At 42.9% G+C, this 23,627-nt stretch overlaps 1 protein-coding gene across 3 annotated transcripts in view; it reads right to left on the reverse strand.

Moving 5' to 3' along the window:
- The window catches only part of ap2a1 (adaptor related protein complex 2 subunit alpha 1), a 49,599-nt gene that overhangs the window by 18,809 nt on the left and 7,163 nt on the right, over window positions 1–23,627 (reverse strand). For all 3 annotated transcript variants that reach the window (XM_085785171.1, XM_085785173.1, XM_085785172.1), the window contains exons 3-12: window positions 11,461–11,654; window positions 11,243–11,372; window positions 7,563–7,664; window positions 6,162–6,421; window positions 4,974–5,142; window positions 4,690–4,827; window positions 4,330–4,512; window positions 1,671–1,768; window positions 1,357–1,588; window positions 231–419 (exon numbers count right to left, since the gene is read on the reverse strand). In XM_085785171.1, the coding sequence (XP_085641297.1) occupies window positions 231–419; window positions 1,357–1,588; window positions 1,671–1,768; window positions 4,330–4,512; window positions 4,690–4,827; window positions 4,974–5,142; window positions 6,162–6,421; window positions 7,563–7,664; window positions 11,243–11,372; window positions 11,461–11,654 (1,695 nt within the window). The remainder of the gene's footprint in view (window positions 1–230; window positions 420–1,356; window positions 1,589–1,670; window positions 1,769–4,329; window positions 4,513–4,689; window positions 4,828–4,973; window positions 5,143–6,161; window positions 6,422–7,562; window positions 7,665–11,242; window positions 11,373–11,460; window positions 11,655–23,627) is intronic.

Consider the following 23,627-nt stretch of genomic DNA (forward strand, 5'->3'; position numbering starts at 1 on the left):
CAAAACAAACTGCATTTTCAAGTCTAAAATGCTCAGTTATGGCGTGGATTAGCAGTTTTGCTCCTGAAATGCCTTGTAGCAGAGCCCACACACTAAATTGACATGTTAATAATTTCAAAAAGGGCATTTTTGGTTTAGGGGGTCTTTAAACATTTCTAGAAAAAAAACAGTTAAAATTTATCCAAAAAAAAAAAAAAAAAAAATCCCCTTTAACCCTTGAGTCTTCTTACAGCGTTGGAGGCAGCCATGGCTGCTGTGTCGGGGCCCCGGTCGGCCCCTCCGTTCAGCTCCCCTCCCTCCCTCTTGTTGTCCTCCAGCTCCGTCACCGACACGGCCCCGGGCCCCTTCTTCTTCTTCAGCTTGGCCAGGATGGACGACTCTCTCTCTGGGAACGGAGGCATCTCCTCCAGGACAGTGGCCTGAGGAGACACAGAGGAGCAGCTGCTGTGGGTGTGGACTACCACCTGCCAACACCTGACTAAAGAACTCACATCATCATCATCATCCTGGGTATTACAGCTGCAACAATTAACCGATTAATTGAACAATAATCGATTATTAAATAGATCGTCAACTATTTTGATAATCGAATAATCGGTTTGAGTAGTTTAAGAAATAAAAAATAAATTCTCTGATTTCAGCTTCTTAAATGTGAATATTTCTGGTTTCTTTGTTCCTTTATGACAATAAACTGAGTCTCTCACAAAACAAGACATTTGAGGACGTCATCTTGTGGTTTGGGAAACACTGACTGACATTTGCAATTTGATGAAATAAATAAGAAATTCAATTCTGCTGTGAACAATTTCCAAGTGGTTTGGAGGTTTGTTAATTTGAGAAAGTAATTTCTATTTCAAGAAATGAGTCAAACCAATGGAGAAGAACTGAAATAAACTGTATACATGGCTGTGTGGAAGACAGTGAAGGCACCAGGCTTGACTTTAACTTTACTTTCCTAACTTTGTAAAACATCGTTGCTCAGTGTTTGTTGTCTACCTGCATGCTGCGCCTGCTGCCTCACAAACATAGAACTGAAGTGAATAGATCTTCATCTGATACCTGATCCAGCTATTTAGTCAACATCTGGTCCGATATCCCATCTTAATATTGGATCGGTGCATCCGATCCGATTTCCGGCACACTAATGCTTGGAATAAATAAACAATCTGAACTTCGACTTCGAGCCCTTGTTACATTGAATGAGTTTAAAGCTCCGGTGAAAGCAGGTTTTAATGTTGTAAGTCAAATCTGTTGTTTATTTTTTTATGTAACTATGCTGCTGGCCTGAGATCTTTGATCTAAATGGGATTAACCTTGTTATAAATAAAGGCTAAATAAAAATAAATGAGGACTAACCAGGACGTCCGTGCTGGCGATGGAGGACAGCTTCAGATACTCCACAGCGCGCTGCTGCAGCTCCACGTCCGAGTTGCGGATCTGGCTGTCGCAGCGCAGCACCTCCTGGATGGTGGCCTTGGTCTCTGGGAACAGGTTGATGAACTTGATGTAGGCCGACAGCAGCAGGGCGCGGGTCGGCACCGAGCACAGGTGGAACTTGGAGTGGAGGAGGTTGAACTGGACCAAGGGGCTGGACCACAGGACGGAAAGCTGGTTAATTTATCATTTCCTCTCATTTCACTGGTGCATTACAGAGCAAGAAGACAACCTACCTGGAGCGAGGGTCGCCAGCAATGAGGTTGCCAAACTCTCCCAGGATGTAGCCTCCAACCTTCACCATGTTCTCGTGGCAGGCGGGGGCCTGCAGGGCCTGGAGGGACACACACACTCAGCTTAGCTACATCTGATCTGAACCTAGTCCTTTATGACAGTACTGAGATCTGGGATCATCACATCTTCACTACAGGTCTCAAACCTGCTCTGAGCAGCTCCGTCTGAAACTGGCTTCATGAATTATTCAGATTTAAATTGAAGTTAGAAGTCTCATCATCAGATTGCAGGAAAAATATAGAGTTTTGTACAAAAACAGATCCGAGTTTGCTTTGCATTGTAGGAAAATATCATCTACAGCAGGGCTGTCCCCGACCAAAGATTTTCTTGGTCGGAGTCTCCGTACCAGAAACTTCTGTAGCAACATTGGAAAAAGTCGCTTTTGACAAAAAAAAATACAAATAAAAAATAGGGACCTGCTGTGCCGTGTAAAAAAACAAAACAAAACAAAAAAACCTGACAGCAGTGAGTGTCACGACTTCCTGTATCTGGCCCTTCAAATTAAAAGCCCTATAGCCTTATACAGTTCAGTCATATTGATTTTGACTTAATTCTGACAAGACAAGGCTCCAAATGTTTGTTTTTTTTCTTCCTGCGACCAATGAAATTTTGGTCAACTAATGCTTGGTTGACTATTTGGGGGCAGCCCTACAGACATGCTGCAGCATCCAGTCTAGGGATGCAAACAATTAATCGACTATCGATTAATTGTCGATAAGAATTTAATCGATTAAATTAAATGACTTGCAATTAATCGTTCCTTTTCAATGGGAGTTTTACTGTGAAATGTAAACAAGCAAAGCCGACATAATGTAGCAGATCTCTGTGTAAACGTGTGCAGCGCTGCGCACTGCAGCACACAAGGGAGAGAGGGAGAGGAGGTGAAAAGAGACAACACTGTTACCTGTTGTAGCTATACGGGACTCAGGCTGTACCATCGCTAACACACAGACGACCGGTGAGTAACGAGTCAAAAAGCCGCCGACACGGAGCTGCCTGAGGAGTTGTAATGCAGCCTGAACGCAGCTCAAACCGACCCGGTGCCTCAGCACGGCGGACAAGCTTTGATAAACACACCGGATCCGCGCTGGTTTACAGTATCCTACCGTAGTTTAGCCGGTCGCTACCGGAGCTTAATTTAAAAAAAAAAAAAGAAAAGAAAAAAAAAGCGCTCGTTGCGGTGCCGCGGAGAACAGCGCGTGTGTCCAAGCTGTGTTGGTTTATGTAACTTGAGGGGACAAATGAACCACATGTTTATTGTCATGCATTGCTGACCTGGGCATTGTTTCTCAATAAATTAGAAAACCCTTTCCTATCGTTCCCCTTTTCCCTGCATGGTTGAAGGAGACTGGCTCGCATCCACGCTCCCACTCCCTCCTGCGCCGACATGTCACCTTAAGTCACATAAACCAGTACGGGTGTGTGGACACAATATTGTTGTCAGCGCGACAGCGCCTCATCACCGCTGGTGTTAAAAGGCTCCGTTCTTTCTGCAGTCAGGTTAAAGCGCACATCCGCTGTGTTGGTAAACAAATAATCCCTCTATATCAACGGAGGCAGCCGTGCTTGAGCAGCTTGGGTTGGAGGTGGTGTGAGTGCGGGCCAGCGGGGGACAGGGGGGGGGGGGGGGATTCGGGCTTCAGCGCGGTACGGAACAACTGGCCCGTGTGAGTGCGTCCTTATTTGTGGCCGCTGCAGCGCCACACGGGCTTTGCCTTTCAGCAATCAAGCGCTGTTTTCGTCTTTGTTAATAACAATAACAGCAACAGCTGTCGGCAGCTGAGATTGCTGTGCCGTCACCATAGAAACGCAAGACGCATTACGGCTCATTCGCAAAATACCTTTCAATGGAAACACCCGCAAATGGCAATTGCACTTTTTCGAAGTTTCAGAAATATCGCTTTTATTTTGCGAAAATCTGTAATGGAAACGCAGCTCTCTCACCTCATCTCATCTCATTATGATAGGACTTCAACCTCAGAGCTCTCTGTCCCAAATAACGTGCTACTTAAACATTTTCATTGTGCTGTGCTCTTAAAATAAATTAACAAATACTAGTGTAAAGTCCATAAGGAATTTTCCCCTTAAATTTAGGTTCTCAGGAAAATCGCCGCTTATCAATTAATCGATCATCGATCGATAAGGTCTATCAACTATCGATTAATGAATTACTCGATAATTTGCATCCCTAATCCAGTCGGTTTAATAATCGGTTCTCAGCTTAATTTTCTGAGATGACTGTCTTACACTGAAATTTTAGTTGACGAGTAATTGCCAAACAAATAATTGCGATTAATGCTTTAATTGTCTTTTTCTGATCATTTTATGCCACTATTATAACTACTAACTAAACCCATGATGCTCCTGTCAATAGATGCTCATTGAAATGCAGAAATACTAAAATAGTGGAAAAGCAAAAAAACCGTGCCGTACCGCGCTAGTGGAAAAGCGCCATTAAATAAACACATTTTCATATAAGACTCAAAGATCACTGTTGATCAAAAAGGTAGCACTATTTTTTACAGTGTGCTGTGAACATGTCAGATCAGTGTGTGTCCTCCTCAGCACCATGTGTATTTTTAGACTCCACGTGGCCGTTACCTCAAACACCGTCTTGGCGGCGTAGCCCTGGACGTCGTCTCGGTTGATGACGATCTGGATGACGCGGTACCACACCTCTTCGCTGACGTAGTCGCCGGCGATGCGGATGAGGTTCAGAATGGTGTCCACGTACCAGGAGTAATCCACAGCGTACTTCTCTGCCAGTATGGCCACTTTCAGCACCTGACAGAGGAAGACACAGACCACAGCTGGTTCAGCAGTCTGGAAAAGGACTCAATCCTGGAAACATTAGCACTGGAAAAAAGACCGTTCCAAACACTGGGTTTTGATGAAAACACTTTGTCTTCACCGGTTCTCGCTTGACCTTCAGAGGAGAAAAGAAAGCAGCAGGACACCCACCATCTCCTCTCTGATGGAGTAATCCGCCGTCTCCAGGTAGCTGAGCATCTCGGCTACGATCTGCTTGGCGTTGCTGCGGTCACACATGGCGTAGAGCAGGTCGGCTGCTCTCTGCCGCACACTCACATCCCTCTCGGTCTGCAGAGACACACACAGAGAGGAGACACAGACCGGTCACTGGCACCGAGCAGCACACCAAGAAGCTAAAAATGAAGATGTTATGAAGCTAGCGTTGTGGAGTTGTGTTGATTGGGGCGCTGCGGGTCAGAGTGGGAGTTCTCCACCTTCAGGGCGTTGATGACGGTCTCGATGTGCGTCTTCACGGCTTCGTGGGAGAACTCGGAGCTGGCCAGGGTGCACATGCTCTCCAGGGCCAGGTAGCGCAGGTTGGTCTCTCTGTGCTGCAGGAACTGGCCCAGCTGGTTACAGGCTCGCACCAGCAGGTTTGGCTCGCTGCCCAACGCAAAACACACAGACACACACCAGACTTACTTCAGACGTGTGGGAAAACCATGTCATCACACTGAGGGAGATCAATACTGACAAGAATCTGGCAATACGATACGTAGACTATCACGATGCAGGGGCAACGATACGATATATCTGGATGTTCTCAGGATGGGGCTTGTCGCTCTGTATTATTTAGTGGTGTTGTTATTTACCTGGAACTTCCTTAGTGGAAATGGGACTTTACATATTTATCATGTGTTTTGCCTCCAGTCAAAGTCATTCAAATACTGAGTATGTGCCAAAACTAGGTCTTGATCACTGTTTGTATTTTCGTCAGTGCAAATAGATTTTTGTTATTATTAAAAATCAATACAGTGTATATGGTTTAAACTCTCATTGTATTCTGTTGATTTATCTTTAGGTACTGCAGTACTGAATGCAGTTCTGTTACTACCGTGTTGTAAAATGCTCAAATTGCAGAAGTTAAAGGACAATTTTGGGCAAATTCAACTTGGGGCTCTAGTTCCCTAATGTATTAGGTCTAAAAGAAGGAAGGTGAAGATTTTCTTTTTAATGTCTCTTGTTATGCAGTAGTTCTGCCTGTCCCAGCATCGCCACAGCAGCGATGAATGGGAGTGATGAACTGTCCACTTGACTCTCAGTGAGACTTTGTATTACAGCTCCGTTTCCAAACATGTCGGCTTTCTCGAAGTAAACAAATCCCGTTATACGCTGCTATGGTGATGATGGGACAGACAGAACTACTGATTAACAGGAGACATTGAAAAGAAAATCTTCGGATTCATTATTTCAGACCTAAAATATTAGGAAACTATTGCTCCAGGTTGAATTTGCCTGGAATTGTCCTCGCACTTTTGATTTTGCTACAACACACACACACAGAAAAAAACAAAACAAGAATCACAGTTCTCCTTCAAGCTCTTTTTTAAATCGTAATGACTTCAACAGTTAGCAGCTGAAACACCGTCACCATCCACCGCGTTGTGTTCCTGAACGCTCACCTGTCGTAGTGGATGATAAGGGAAATCGCCTCAAACAAGATGGCGTTCTTAGCGTTGGAGTGCTGGACCTTCTTGGACTTGGGGGGCTCCTGGGCCTTGTTGAGGATGGTCTCCAGACACTCAACCAGGCGGCCCTTGACGGCGCCGTCCTCTGGCGGGGGGTAGCACTGCAGCAGGCGCAGCAGCTTGCAGGACAGCCATGGCGCTGGCACAAAGTAGTAGGTGTAATCCTGCAGGTCGGTGGAGGCTGACGACACAATCTGGAGAAAGGACATGATTCACCTCCAGGTTTACTACGGTCGGTTAATCCTCGAGCTGCTCCACTCTGCAGCTTATTGTCTGCAGCAGCTGTCTGGACTTCTGCTTTGGTTGTTTATGTGGATCTCTTTTAGCCCACTGAGGTCCACAGCAAAAACATTACAGAATACAATACAACACAATATAGAACAGACACAAACAGGGTTGCAAAGGGGCGGAACATTTCCAGTAAATTTCCAGAAACTTTCCATGGGAAGTTAACCTGGAGAATTTTGGAAATATTCCAAATTGGAAACTTTCCATGGGAATTGTGGGAATTATTGGGAATTTATGGGAATAATTGGGAATTTATGGGAATTAACTGGAAATTGGGGGTAATTTAAACAAACTGCATCATATCCAAACATAAATGTAAATATTTTGTTTTGTCATGAGCAGACATCCATGCAAAATAATACAATTCAAAAACATGACATTTCAACAGATTTATTAATGAGTAGAACTTTATCAAGTTTTAATTCTTGTATGAAAAATCAATTATTTTACTGAACAACAAAAAGAGTAAAATATTACTTACTATATTGGATTAAATCTGATTGTTTTAGCCAAGATTATGCTACAATATATTTTCCTCAACTATATTTACGTTCCCTGTTAAGGGCCAACCATCAATTTTGTAAATTTGTATTTTTTCCCATTTATTCCCATATATTCTCTTTAATTCCCATGGAAAGTTTCCAACTTTGAAAATTCCTGGAATTTTGCAACCCTAGACACAAACCAAAACATACATACAACACATGAATGGCATTATACACACAAAACAAAACTTATACAGATAACATTACATAAAAGCTATACCCCTAATGTTTTGTTTAAAATGTCTTTCTGGTAAAGTCAAAGCCTTTGCTGTTTTTGTTCTGTGTTGGTCCTGAGCTTGTTAATATTCTACACATTAAACACACCAGTGTTTAAGATGAAACTCTGGTACTCTGAGTAAAACCAGGTCAGAGCTTTAATGACAGGTGTGCTGCCAGTCTAAGTATGTGTAAAATATTAATAATAATAAATACAGATTAATGACTAAGCACACACACACACACACACACACACACACAGACACACACACACACACACACGTACCCTGCTGAGTCGGGAGACGGCCAGGGAAACACAGGTCTTGAACTCATCGGGGTTCTTCTGGCTGAGACAGGTGATGAGAGAGATGGCTGCCGTCACCACACCCTGAACCCCGGAGACAGAGAGACACACAGTTTATTATACATATACAACTCACATCGTTCAATTATAAACAGACAGGACAGGACAAAGCTAATTAATGCACAGGACCATTTGTGTTGACAAGACATTTAAATATGACGACACTGAGCTTCTGGTGGGATTCATGTCATCAGCATCATCTGTAAATGAGAAGACTGAAGCAGTTTTCATCCCACCTGTGGCTCAGTGAGGTCACTCATTCATGGATCACATGGTGTCTGAATAAACAGACGTTACCTGATGCTTCATACAGGATTCTTCTACCTTTTTGTTCTCCACCAAGATTTCCCAGTCTAAGCTTCTTCTCTTTTTCTTTACTGTGGATGAACTCTAAACTAATAAAAGCTGACTGACCCCTTTTCCACTGCCGGTCGAGTTTGCCTTTCTATTCAGTCTTGAGGACACGCACAACTGCAAGGAACAACGTCATCACATGCACTTACAGAGCACACACACACACACACAGTGAGAGAGAGTGAGCTGCTGTCACATCTCATCTCCCGGCTGGAGTTCTTGTGACAAAGCGGAGACGCTTTGATTGGTCATTGTGTGTGTTTTTTAAAACCTAGCTCGGGTTCTAGCTCACTAACTCTGTGCTGTGGGTCTCTGCTTTAACAGCAGGAGAAGACAGTAGATTAGCATCTTCACCTGGGGGACCAGAGTGGACAAATATCTTTTTGACCCCGGTGTGAATCCTGAATGTTCCCCTTTCCATTGCATACAAAAGCCTGACATTAAAGGTCCAGTGTGTAATATTTGTCAAGGTTTATTGGCAAAATCTGAATATACTACCAATGAATATACTATTTGTATGTTTGTAAGTGTATAATCGCTATAAAATAAAATTTGTTTAGTTTTTATAGCCTTATAATTCTTCTTTTATATAGCAAGGGTCTTGCTTAGAGAGTGCGCCGCCATGTTTGTACAGAATGGAAAATCCAGCCAACCAGAGAGCACGTTTCAAGAGTTTCCTGTTCATAATTAACAATAGAATTATTTAATAGATAAATAATAGAATCGTAATGCTGGAAGTCACTGTTTCCTCCTCATTTTACACACTGGACCATTAATGTCAGGGGCTGTAGATGGTAGTAGGGGTGTAACAGTATTTGCCGGGTGCCGTCACTGTACGGGCATCGCGGTTCGGTGCACGCAGTCATACAAGTGAGGTTTTTTTTTTTTTTTTAAGTTGAGTCCTCACTCCAATCAAGGTGGGGTTAATTAGCCAGGCTGTCTGCCGTTGATGTTTCACGGAGGTGCGGTGCGTCGCTGGAAATGCATCAAACATGTTAACATATAAGACAGCATCTCCCTGATACGTCAATCACGGGTGCAAGGAAAAAGAACAACTTTTCCCCGCTGCCTTTAAGCCTCTGGACATGAGCACAGACAGGACCAAAAACATCAAGGCCGTTGGCATATAGCCTGCGTATACATTATCTGTGTATTACGACATTAATGTTAGTTATTTGAAGTTACCAAAGTTTCCAGTTGGCAATTGCTACCTGACTACCTCAGTCTATCCATACAAGAAAGAGTGTTTTTTCCTTTCCTCTGTACGAACAGAATGAATTAATGGTATAATAACACACCTAATGCCAGGGTTTTTCCTGGCCAACATTTGGGCTGAGGCGGGGGTGTGTGTGGGGGGTGTGGGGGGGGCAGCGGCTGCTCGACATCACCTCATGTCATCAGTGAGGTTACTCTAAAATCAAATAAATAGGCTAGGATACCTTTCCAATTTGTTTAAGGTTATTTGTTTGTGTTTATGTAGGCTATATTTGCATATTATTATATGCAAATACTATACTGACTATACTACTATACTGATTATAACTAGAAAAAGCATTTCCAAGAATGGAAATGGTGTGACTGCTGATAGCAACTGAACGCTGTTGCAGAATTAGCAAATAGTGCAAGCTGTGATCACCATACAAATGTTTGACCAAGGTCAGAATCGAACCCACATCCTCATGGTCATTAGACTTCCACTCTGCCTCTAGGCCACAGTGCACACACAGTTGCAGAGACTGTTGTCTGTTAATGATCTGCACACTGTCAACATCAAGAAAGCTTGAGAGTCAAGCTTGAATGACTTAGAATGAAAATGTCTGTGAATTTCAGGCTGAGCACTAACCATATGGCCACAGAGAACCTGAGTTACAATGAGCTTTATACTATGAGGAATCAAAGACTGTCCAATGACAGCTGAATAATTGGAATCAAAAGTCAAGCAATGAAGTGAAAAGACTGAGGCAGGAATTGAACCCATGACCATATGATCACTAAACCTTTACTCTGCCACTCGGCTACAGAGAGCACACTGCTTTCAAAACTGTTGTCATTCATTGTAATGTGATGATGTGCTGCAAACTGGTATGAGTAATCAAGGAGATAACAAACACCTGTAACCAATTGAAGGCGGGGGAGGAGAGCAGAATTCAACATAACATAACAAGAGTTCTTCCCTTGGCTTCGAACCAGTGACCTTAGGGTTGGCAAACGGCCACCCTAAACCCTACACTACAGTGGAGTTGTGAAGAAGAGAGGTTGAGACTTTGATGAATGTGAGATTTTTTGTGAAAAAGTTAAATATTTTAAAAAGTATAAATAGTTAAAAAGAGAAAAGTAATGCCGATAAAGTTCAAAAAAAGCTGCACGTTTTGATATATGAATTGTTGAAATAGCACAAAGTATGAAGGACTAGAAGAAGACCGTAAAAAGGCGGAAGAAAATGGCCAAACAGAAGAACAATAGTGTGACTGCTTCAGCAGTCACACTAATTATATATAATATTTTGTGGCAACCATAGACTGTAAAAAATATGGATGTAGCATCCGTGACGTCACCCATTGGTTTTGGGGAGTCGTTTTTGTGACTCAAATATGGCGGCCTGAACAGCGCCATGTTGGATTGGCCGGCCGAGAACCCGCCCACTGGCCTCGAAGCAGCTGTCCACGGAGCTGCTCGGACCTGTCACTCAACATTTCCGTGCCCTAATTGGCCAGAGTTTTAACCTAATAACAGTAAAACGGTAGAGGGGGTAGAAACTATCGATTGAGACCAAAAAACGTGCTGACACCAGGCTTTGATCATGTTTATTGAGGATGTAAAGTCGGCGATTTTAACATGGGGGTCTATGGAGAATGCTCCCTTCTGACACCAGCCCCCAGAGGAAGCCGAGGGGATTGCAGTTTTTTGAACTCGGAAGTGACTTCACTTCTCAGACCGACAACTGCCCCCTTGGTGGCAACCAGAAAAACAATGTTTGATCCGGCGTTTGGGATGGGCGTTTAATACAAAAAAATATTTTGCTACACCCGGCGGATAATTGGGACCGGCGATAAATTGGGAGTCAGCCAGAGTCCTGTCACCAAGCAGCAAAGGACACCACCGCATCCCCTTCTCTCTCTCTTCACGCTCTGTGCCGGTGGGGTGCATTCACGCTCCGAACTGCCTAATGAACTTGTTCTATGTTTTATTCTATTTATTCTTTACCTTTATACAGGGTTGCTACACATTTGAAATTTGAGAAATCTTACCATGTGTTGGTCATTGAGCAGGTGCACCACGCGTGACGTCCACTCCCCCATCAGCACCAGGTCAGGAGAAGTCTTGTAGAGGCGGAGCAGGCAGAGTGCGGCCGACTGTTTCACGCTGTCCATGGTGTCCCTGTCGGTCACATGAGCGCAAAGTTAAGTCACGGCTGAACCGGTCGGCTCGCGCATGAGCGACGCGTCGGACCGGAGGCCGCACTCACCCAGCCACCAGGATGCGAGGGATCTCGCTGGCGAAGGCCTCGGCCATCTCGCGGCTCCCCACGTTCGCGATGCAGTGCAGAGCCAGGCACATGAAGGTGGGGTTACGGCTGGACAGGTCATTCTTGATGGCGTTGTTGATCAGACGGATGAGCTCGCTGTTGCTGTTGACCAGCACTGAGATGAACAGGTAGCCCTGGAACAACAAGGGAGAACAGGTTACATACACATTTGGAATCCCATGTCAGGATAATGTATTTACAAGACTTACAACTCTCCCAGCGGATTGAGGAGAGTTGGTGTTGATGCAAAAGCTCTGACAACCACTGTACATTAGAGATGTCACGATTACAGATTTTCTTGGTACGATTATTGTTAGAAATATAATCACGGTGTTACGATTATCATGATTATTATGCATTAATTAATTTCACATCACTATGAATGTGTAAAATCAAATATAGTCAAAATATGATTATATGACTAATTATATACACAAATATCTATTCATATATGGTCAATTATTAATCCCCCAGGGGAAATGTTTGAAATATTCAAGTCATTAATTGTGATCTATGCCAAATGTTTTAAGTTTATAATTTATATCTTTATATCTTTTTTTCTTCTTCTTACGAATGACATTTAAATTCCCACCAATTCAGTGTTAGGTAAATTGACATAAACGTAATTTAACGAATAACGAACATTTTTGGAAAGTGCCGGTATTTAGGAATATTTGCGATTAATATGACGTGTGCTTAGTATAGAAACATAGCAGCAGCACATTGCTTCATTTTTTATTTGTTTATTTTAATTGAGCCTATTTTATTTAAAGACCGGGTAAACCAAATTCAGTATTTTTCTTCTTATCATATTAATTAGGCCTTAAATGTGTCCCTCAAATCATGTAAAAAATATTTTTCCAATTCATCATTTCCTTGAGGAGCTAGGCCACAGAGACTGTTCTGTGTGCAGGTTTAGAATGGGCGGGCTTAAATCGATGACCGCTTTACGTAAAGCGGTCGTACTTACATAAACCCGCCCCCTGCTCCGCTCTTCGTATAAATACATTCAGCCAACTGACTTCAGAGGTTTTCCGTCCCACTTGCTCTTCAGTCCAGCTGAAACACGTGAAACAGCAGCTAACTAAACGTAGCTCATGTGCACACACAGGGGAGACCACTACTGTCCTGTTCCTTCATATAACGAGTTTACAGTGCTAACGTTAACGTATTCACACCGTGATAAACTGATAAACAGCCGTCACCGCGGGGAGAGAGGCTGAATCCTCCGGTCACACACCCCTCACAACGTTAACGTTACACACACACACACACACACACACACACACACACACACACACACACACACACACACACACACACACACACATTCTTGTACTTGCTGCATAGTGAGGACCGAGTGAATTTCCTGCAAAGTGAGGACCGGCATTTCTAGACCTCATGTCAACACAGGAAACATATGTCTGAACACTAGGGGGAACCAACAAACTATACATTCGTTCAGATTGTGTGAAAAACAAAGTTTCAGGAAAAAAGTTTTTAACCATCAGAGTGAGGACCGATTTGAACTTTTCACCTTGCGCTCTGATTGGCTGCTGTTGATGGGCCATTAATTAGCAGAGGCCCCAGCTTCTGCTTCTCCAGCAGCTCTCAACAACTCTGTTACTGCTCTGCCTTTCTGATGAAGGCTGACCCTAACACCTGAACATATTTTCACAGTTCCAACAAGTGCATTCTCAAAAAACCCTCATATACATTTTGTGTACATATTCATAAATATGAATAAAAATATAATGAGTGTATTTTTTTTATATTTTTTTTCCCACATTCAGTCTTGATCATAAAATAATCTCCATCATCATAAACAGGATTTTAACCCTTCAAATGACAGATGGAAATTCCCTAAAATCAAAGGTGACAAGATGTGTGCATATTGCTCTCTCAGGATAACAAAACTTTTCTTCTTAAAATAAGATTTATCTTGTTATCATGAGGAAACAGAACACACTTGGCCAGCGATGGCCGGCGATGGCCGCAATGACGGCGGGGTAGCTATCCATGGCTACTTAACCAAAAGTCTTTGAACTATCAAACAAACAAGTGAACTATGGACTATGGAAGCTTGAATGGCCAAAATATGAAGTTATGACGTGAACCATATGTTGCGGTGTGTAAAAAAAAAAAAAAAAGGCAGTTGATTCGGTGGAAACCCTGCTTACAAAACTGGCAATCAAAGATGATGTGGAAATTAAATTGGAATGAGCACACAGAGCTATCGCCCCAGAATTTAAAGTTTTATTTTGATGAACACTTTCACTGCGGTGAAGTGACTTCATGGTCTCTTTGACATATAAAGAGCATCAGAGTTTCACATAACTCAAGGGGACACCTAATTAAAAAATTCAGATTAAATTTATGTCAATATTGATTTAACCTCTTGATTTATTTATTGAGGAAATGAACAAATGAGTGGAGAAACATATAAAATTGTACAATTCAGTCAGGCAACTCAAAATTAGAACAATTAATAACAATGAGCAGGCAACAGGCTCTGTCTCAGATATTCATTCCCTGAATAATGATCTACTTTGACAGACATTACAGGGAATGAAAGCAGGGCCTCGCAGGAAATCATAGAGACAGAGCCCACAGGTGGATGCTGGGGAGGTGGTGGGTTTGCAAAACCTCATGGGTAGGAGGGGCAACAGCAGTAACATGAAGAAGCAGTAAGGGTCCCAGCAGGGCAGCAGCAGTGTCGGCAGCAGCATAGCCAAGACTGACTGTTATCTGTCTTAACTAGCTTTGCATCATATGATTTAAAAAAAATGAAAAATAACATGAATTAACTCTGTAGCTACAGACTTTCCAGATCTCAGTCTGTTATTATCTCTTGGAGACTGTGGACCCACTTGTAGTGCTCCACCACCATAACACGAGCTACATGATATGATAAACCTCTGTTAAAGTTAATTCCGGTATCTGTAACTTTCTCTGATGTTCTTTTGTGACATACTGTTTGAGTTCACTATTCTGTCTGTCTGATATACTTTCAGCAAAAGTCTCAAATGAGATTCCCAGAGTAAATAAAATTTTGTGTTATTGAGGAGAAAATCTTGAGGGGATAGTTATCTGTCCTGTACAGTTCCATATACTGTAAAGATGATCTGTATATTGATTTTCCTCCTCCTTGCACTCTTAGCATATAACTCTTAGAATCTAAGAAAATTAGACCTCAGCCATCTCTCTAGCTGAACCGTTCTTCAGGAGCTGTATTAGGATGGGTAAATTTGAATCAGATGGAGGAAGAAAATGCATCAATACTTTACATTTCCTGAAAATTTCCAAATCAAAATTTCATAGTCCAGGGTTTCCCGCAGCGCTTTCCTGTTAAGGCGGCCGCCTTAACAACAAAGAGCTGCCGCCTAAACTAACATCTTAAAAAAAAATGTAGCGATATTCGCCGCCGGCGCCGCCCCCCCCCCCCCCCCCCCCCGTCGGACGATGGCCGCATCCTCTCACACACATACACACAACAGAGAAGCGCGCACGCATAACAGCAGCGCGTGTTGAAAGCGAAACTTTAATACGGCACGGCGCGTCCCCCCCGTCAACAGATCTCCGCGCTACCCCCCCCCCCCCCGTCAACAGATCTCCGCGCTACCCCCCCCCGTCGACAGGTCAGACACCACCTTAACTAACAAATTTTCTGGGGGAAACACTGTAGTCCTTTGAATTAATATGATCCTCCATCATTGTTTTTATATAATGAAATTGCAGTCTTTTAAATTTCTCCATCTGTCTCTTTAACAGGTGAGAGGCAGCCAGTGTCACTCAGCCGGTGAACTCTTCACCTTGCACAGAGTGCTCTGGCTGCTGAGTTGATGGGTCGTTAATTAGCAGAGCCCCAGTCCTGCTTCTGCTTCTCCAGCACCTCACTAAAACCCTGTTAACCCTTTCAGTATTTTGCCTTACTGAAGACGTTTGACCATAAAACACAAACATATTTTCACACAATTCCTTTAACTGGATAAAGTCTAAATTAAAAAAAAGTGCATCACTTTTTATGCCTTTAGATATATTTTCTTTTTCACATTAAGGGCTCTAATTTCGTAGCTCTCTCCCAGTCTCTGTCGTGTTTAGGCACACTTTGCAATTTTCGTCCACCACGCACCCTACTGCAAATCCTCCTCTTTCCCACCTCCGTCCCTCCAACCAGCGCAAGTGGGAAATAGAGAAGGCGTGAGAGGGTTTAGAACAGCTGATTCAAATCTACACCAAATAATTCACTAACGCTTTAAGCTAGGAGGCAGACATTTGAGTTTGTGTATCAGGAAGTGAGGCCCATCAACTGTGTGGAGTTCCGTGCGACCCTCAGACGTGTCAAAGGTCACCGTGTGTTTGTCGTTCTTGTTCCTCTCAAGGACACACAACAACACTGTCCCTTCGGACTCCTTGGTTTGTGTTTCAAGACGAGTCAAGTGCAGCAGACCCCTGGCACCTATTATGTGGGCCGATCCCCACCATGGCGACTGTCGTCTGTCTTTTTTTTTTAAGTAGCCTATATACAGTATTTTTGGCTTTTCATACCTTTATTTGATAGGACAGTTCAGAGTGTGAAAGGAAATGGGAGGCAGAGAGAGGGGGGAATGACATACAGGAAAGGGCCGTAATGTTCACTGTTGACTTTAAATCATGTTGTTTGTGCTGTGAAAACTAATGAAAGCTCAAGTCCCATTGTCATGGGCATGATGTGCATGTAAAAAAATGTGTAAAAATGCTCTGCTATGACTATTTTTTGATAAAAAAAAGTTGTTTAAAATAAATCTCCAAAGACACTAACAACACGTCCATATTTCTCCCTCATTGAAAAATTCACATCTTATTAATATGCATGATTTGCTTGGTCAGGGTTGCTAGGTAACGGCGGTGCGCGCAGTGTTGCCAACTGGCGACTTTCCAAACCCTCTTGGCGACTTCTTTTGTAAAAAGCGACTAGCGACAAATCTAGTGACTTTTTCCAGAGATATTACAAATGTTTCAGGACCTGAAATCACGTTATTACAGCTGTATTCAACGAGCAGCGGCGCTGCCGCGAGCACTCATTGGCTGCCCCCCCCCCCCCCCCCCGCGTCAATGCGTCAGGGGCAAGGAAGACAGACAGGTGATTTGAAAACACGAAGCTCACGTCAGGTTTCAAGTGCAAGCTTGTGTTTCCTCTGGGGAGTCTTTGTATTAAAATGCAAATTTGAATGTAAACCGAAAAGTGAATGAAGTTTAAAGACAGAGAAAGAAAATGGATCACAGGATTCGAACCCAAGTCTACAGATTATAAGTCAGCGACATTACCACATTGCCACCGCTGCCACACATAATTTTGTGGTGCATCCAGCTGTTATGTAGGAGTGAAGTGCCGCTATCGCGGTGAATTACTACAACAAACAGCGGCATGAGCTCCTGAGCCGCCGCTGCTGTGAATTATAAAGTTCTTTAGGTGCTCGCATCCAGAGGCCACGCCCACAGTCTCTGAGCTACTGGTAACAGGCTGGTATCACCGTCCTTAACCGCTCCTCACCGAGCACAGAGCAACGTCGCCGTCATCGCTGTTTAACGTACGTTACTCCAGCTTTACACCCTGTGGGTAATTTATATAATGAGATGGGGGGGAAATCAACGGGATTGGTTGCTATAGTTTCGTGACGCACGAAAACGGACTCCAATTTGAAAAATTGAATTCAGTTTTTTCAGACTCTGGTACTAAAACTGCATTTTCAAGTCTAAAATGCTCAGTTATTGCGTGGATTAGCAATTTTGCTCCTGAAATGCCTTGTAGCAGAGCCCATACACTAAATTGACATGTTAATTATTTTAAAAAGACGATTTTTGGTTTAGGGAATCTTTAAGTATTTATATTATATTAATAAATAAAGAATATAGTACTCAACTAGGTAATGATTGAAAAAGATAAAATATCAAATTTTCCTTGCCACATATTTATGGCCATGTCATGTCTTTGTATCAGCCAAAACTATTAAAATGAATAATCATTATAAAACCGTGAATTATCAACATTTTCCTGAAGTCAGACCACTTCACATATTAAAACAGATATCAGCGATCCGGTGGTTTTGTCTAATGCTGCGTTCCAGGCTTTTGAAACCGTAAGTTACAGCTTTGTTACGACTTTGTAGCGTTCCAACCCGTAGCTCGTGTTTTTACCGTCCTGTTGCCTGTGAAAGTCACTATAACGGCCACTCGTAACTTCCGACCCGTGAACTCGTACCAGATCGAACTGGTATGACTTCACAGGAAGGAAAAACACAAGTTACGAGTTTCCTTGAACGCACCATGAGTTAGCAGCCCCCGCCCTCGTCAGGCATCTAATTCATGCGCATCCCTTGGCTGCACACACAGCCCTTCATGCCGTTCTCTCTCCTCATTGGATAACACTTGTATCCTACAAGGAAAGTTTTCTCCTGGTTTACAGCAGAGCAGAGTGACGGAGAGACCAAACACTCTATGGAAGTGATGCTGACAGAAAATAGGACTATTTAGGACTTATATTAACAAAAACATTCACCTGATATCTGCTTTAAAGGCGACTGGAAGATAGGCCTAACTATAATGAGCCATTAACTGCCCTCTTTAAAAAAAAAAGTCATTAGTTTCCGCATGCAGCAGGTAGAGTCATGGATGACATTGAGGATGGCTTCTGGTCCACAGCCTCTGATGTAGAGGGGAAACTGTAGGGTAACAAACAGTGGTCCTCTCATTGTTGCTCATCTGTTGTGATGGCACGCCATACATTGTAAAAGTAAGGAATGCCTCACCACCACTGTGCTTTATTTATGATAATGAAAAAAAAAGACATTTTAATTGTTTTTTCCCCCAGATGTAGACCACATAGACCAGTAGTGCTCATGCAAGAAGATGATTTGTCCAAAAAGACAGTATTTAATCTAGTACCTAGTTACTAGTTGCCTCTGTATGGTGATTTTGGATATGGACCTGGTCCAACGTGGTCTACGTGTCAAACAGAAAACTGTTCTTACTGAACTATAAAACTAGAAAAAAAGCTTTCACTATTTCGGACATGAATGGTCTAGACGTGGAAAAAGAAAAACAGCAAAATGTCTCTTTATTGCATTTTCATAAATAGAATAAAGGTTTTATATAACTAAAAATTGGTAGGTCTCCAGCTTCTGTCATGATCTAGTAATGTAACTAATGATCTGTCTTGTCTAAGTAGAGTAGTTTTGGATCTGGACCATGTAAAATGAAGTCTAAACGACAATAAAAGTTTCACAAATATGACAGTGGGTTTTGGACAGCACTTAGCCTTAATTTGCTTATTATTATTATTATTATTATTATTAATAATAATAATAATAATAATAACATTTTAAATGTTAATCCTTTTAAATTTAAACAAATCACATGGAAAAATATTGTCATAGCACAAATTCAATAATTATCCATTGAATTAATTAAAACAATTTTCAAAAAATCATAAATGGCCATGCAAAACAAAACAAACATGATTTCTAGTAATGTCTTAGTACAGCAGCAGGAGATTAGTCCTATATGCCTAAGCGTTGAATATTTGGGTGCAGTACCAAATTTCACCAGTAGGCGGAGCAGAGAGCAAAAAGTGTGTGAAATTCTGGCGAAAAATTCTTAACTTACTATCAAACTGAGGACCCTCTGTGAAAAACAGAGGGGAGCTTATTTATAGCATTTAGAGCTAATTTAAAGCTTGACAAAGTGAGGACCGGCCAAAATGTCCTCACATCCCAAAAGTGTCCTCACAGTGTTGGTTAAAAACTCTCGCCGGTCCTCACAATGTAGTATGTACAAGAACACACACACACACACACACACACACACACACACACACACACACACACACACACACACACACACAACAACAGCAGCAGCTACAACACCGTCTTTTGACCAGAGCCTCCCTCATTAACACACTGTCCGACCAAACAGCCTCCACTCCCCCCAAACAACCAGACACACGGGAGACCAGCCATACTGTACAATCACGGACAGAAAACACCTTAAAAAAAAAAAAAAAAAAAAAAAAAAAAAAACTCCTCGTGCTCTCAGTCCACCACACGTCCGAGCGGACACACAGCTGATCAAACCATTTCTTACCTTCACTCTGGTGTCTAAAACAGGCAGCAGCAGCATCAGTCATCCAGTTAATAATCCACCGATCGATATTATTCCCGTTTTGATCGTTAGTCGCGGTCTGCCCGTTTCCTCCGTTTGCATTGTGTGAAAGAGAAAAAAAAGTTTGTAGCCGCGGTAGCAGCCGTAGCCTCCCGGCTTCACCGTGTTGTTTCCCCCGGTCTGTTTCTGATCCCGGCTCCACCGTGTTGTTTCCCCCGGTCTCCTCCCACCGGGACACGGCTGCTGCTCAGCTCGGACGCGGTGTCACGGCGCCGGGCGGTCTGGACCGGGTCTGGACTCGGTACCAGGTCCAGAGATAATTCACTGTCTCTGCTACTGCTTCTCCTGTCAGGACACTTGAAGCTAAAGCTAAGCTAACGTTAGCTAAAAACTTTATTTATTTTTTCACACAATGCAAATGGATGAAAGACGCTGACCGGTAACGAGATGTAAACAGAGCAGCATGGTGGATTACAACCTGTTAGAGCTGGATGGCTGCAGCAGCTGCTGCTGGGACTGTTTTAGACACCAAGAGTGAAGGTAAGAAATATTTCCTGAAGGTTTATCAGCTGTAGTGCTGAGGACTGGGGTGTGTGGTGGAGTGTGTTTGAGGTCACGTTTAGGTTGTGTATCAGAGACGGTCAGTGAAGTCCAGCTCTCCTGCCATGGGGCTGGTCTCTTTGCCTGCAGCTTGACCACATCGCGACACGCCCCCACCGTCCGGAACCAGAGAAAACTGCTCATTTATTGACAACTTTGATGAAGAATTTTATATACTTAACGACTTTTTTAGTCCTCCAAATTTGGCAGAGTGGTTAATAATATATTTTCCTGTGGTATTATAAACTTAAAACACATATTTATTCTTGGTTTACCCGGTCTTTAATCATTATTATTTATTCATTTATTTATCTCTCTCTTACTCAAGGCAGTGTGCGGTTGGGTGGGGATGGGTTTAAATAAGAAAAAACACAATGTATGTTGAGTTGATCTGTACCGTTTTATCTTTTGTTTCATAAAAACATTTTAAAAAAAGAAAAGAAAAGAAAAAAGAAACCAGTCAAGAGTCTGTGCTTCCAGTCCCACGGTTCATAATAACGTGTGTGTACAGTCACGAGCCGTCGGGTCAAGCCAATTAGGTCTGATCCAACAGCCCAGTAAACACATCCTCTCTTCATGAAGATCCAATATTCAGCTGAGTGGAGCTCCGTTCAGCTGTATTTACACTGACGGCTTCACTCACACTCGTATCAACAGGATCACTACAGCCACTCCAGCCTCTCCACATGATGCACCTGTGCTGGCTGTTTAGTATGAGGCTGATTCCACTCTGACCAGCAGGTGGCACCAGATCTTCACCGCAGTCACCCACCCCCCACCCCCACTTATGGGGGAAAGGTCAGGAGCCAGAGGTAATAGAGGTTAAGGCAAACTATTCTGCAAATGACCGTGTGGCTGCAAGGTTTTGGTTACAACCCAGCAGCAGCAGCAGCAGCAGCAGCAGCACCACACCAGACTTGACTCATTTCATCAACTGATCTCAGTCTGCAGACAGCTGATTGGTCAAACTGTCTTCTCTTGATTGGTTCAAACAAAAAGCCACACGGCCCTTTGTGGAATAGTTTGGACATGCCTGGGTTAAGAGTTTCCAGTTAGGGGTCAGCCATCTGGAGTTAGATAAGGGTTATGGTTTAAAGGGATAGTTCAACATTTTGGCAAATTCACCTTTTGCCGTAATCCCTATAGTCACAGGGGTATAGTCATAGTCATAATTATGTAACATTACGACACATGAAGCAAATACTTGGAACTACTTGTGCTTTTGAAATCACTCCGCCCAGCAGGCGTGTCTGGAATGTAGTTCCGGCTACGCATTTGCCTCGAAAACAACTCTGTCTCTTAATGTTACATTATTATCTTATAGTGTGCTGAATGTGCATGAGTGTTTTGTTGGAGTGTGTATTAGATGAGTTTCGAGGGACAGAGGACAGAGGACCTGTACCATTGTGTTCACTGAGCAGCTCACGTCTCTGCCCCGCTGATCTCAAAACAACATGCACCGATAATCAAAGTGAAGTAATGAACCTACTGCTTTGACTATAGGGATTAAGGCGGGAGGAGAATTTGCCAAAATGTTGAACTATCCCTTTAAGGGTTTGGTGTTAGAGGGTAGGAGTTCCTCAGCCTGCTTCAAAGCAGGGACCATGACTGAGTCCAGTCGGTGTTTTTAATGGATCCATCCCATACAGTTGGTCACTCTGCAGACAGCGCCCACCCACCCACTTGGGGGCTGCAGGATCGATCCATTAAAAACACAGACTAGACTCAGTCATGGCCCCCACCCACTGCTCTAGAGGAACTGGTCTCTGGGCGACTTCTGCTGGTGCAGCAGTCAGCTCTCAGATCCTGACTCAACATTATTCTGCTGACTCGACATTTCCTGTTCCTGAGAAAACGGTCCATGAGACAGATTCAGGAAGCGGCTACATAGCTGAGGTAGTTCTGCTTTAACATCTCCAGCAGTTAAACCGTGTCCATCCTATACATTATAGAGGGAGGACACCGTCATGTCAGTGTTATTAAACTCCGGTCAAAAGCGTCATGGTGGTAGTTGGATGATCTGCAGGGACACAGGTGGACCAGTAATATATTTTATATGCAAAGTTGGGGATCATCACAAATTATCTTAAATTACTATAAATCAGTCATGAGTCACTGAGGAGAAAATCTGTACCAGTTACCACATGTTTTACATGATTTGTTGGAGGGATGCATCATGAACCAGATGTTAGTGCCGGTCTGGTTCAAGATCTGGATCCACAAAGTTTTATCAATATCCTCAACAGTGGCAGATACCAATGATTGGATTCTGATGTGTAAAATCAGACACATTTCAGGTGTCAAGATCAATGCGTGTGAACGGTCTGTTGCTGATCCAGATCATATTGTGGATCTGGCAGATGACTGATGCAGTGATTATCTGGCCATGGTAGAGGGCAATCCTCTGGTTGTGATCATTCTTATTTCAAAAAGACAGACAGTTTATCACAGTTGACTTAATTATGGACTGCACAGTGTCTTCATATCTTCCCCTCCACAAACTGCACTTCATCATTCCACTGTGAAGCAGATGTGTGATTGGCTACTGTACTGACACAGGTTGGACCTGACTCAAAGCTTTAGTTAGTGAATCTGACTGTGAAGTTTGGACCTGAATCCCAGTCTGGATCAGGTGGGGCACCAGAGTACTATATGGACTAGATCAACACCGTCTCGTAGCCAGGTGGTCAGTGTGCAGCGAATGACACACAGGTCATTGATTTCTAGCTGTGTCAACACTGAGTCAGAAAGCTTTAGATCTCATGTGGCTCAACAGAGGCTCTGTCTAAAGTCCTGATTCGGATTCTTCAGCCCCTCACACATCAACTCCAATAGGTTTCATCTACTTGTTAGAGTAATGGCTTCAAGCAGCGTCTCTTTTCCACAATTATTCTGTTCAAACCTGTGATATTTCACTTGGAAAGGTTATGGAACTGAAGCAGAACACTGGTCAGACTGCTGGTGACAAATAATTATGATTAATGACGTCTGTTGTTTTTCTGATCATTTTATGCCACAGTTATAGTGTAGGCCTAAACAAAGTTTACAATACACTTTATGTATGAAGAAGAAGAGCCATTTATCAACATTACAATTTGGAACACATGAATAAAGTCACATTTGGGTTCCCTTTAGGTTTTGCAACTAAATCGTTGATGCTAATGTCAATAGATTCTTATTGAAATGCTGTCATCACATATCAAAAAATATGCCTCCAGATAAACAGTTTGTGGCGTTCAATCTCCACTCGTGTCATTAAACCTTCACAGAAGAAGGGGGCGCAATGTGATGATGTCATTAAAAGAGGACCGGTGGAAAACCATGAGGAAATAGTGATGTAAATATGACGTCCAGCTGTTTTTATACAG

This window comes from Trachurus japonicus, chromosome 8, assembly GCF_045865225.1.
Source record: "Trachurus japonicus isolate A0001 chromosome 8, Traja_1.0".
NCBI lineage: Eukaryota > Metazoa > Chordata > Actinopteri > Carangiformes > Carangidae > Trachurus > Trachurus japonicus.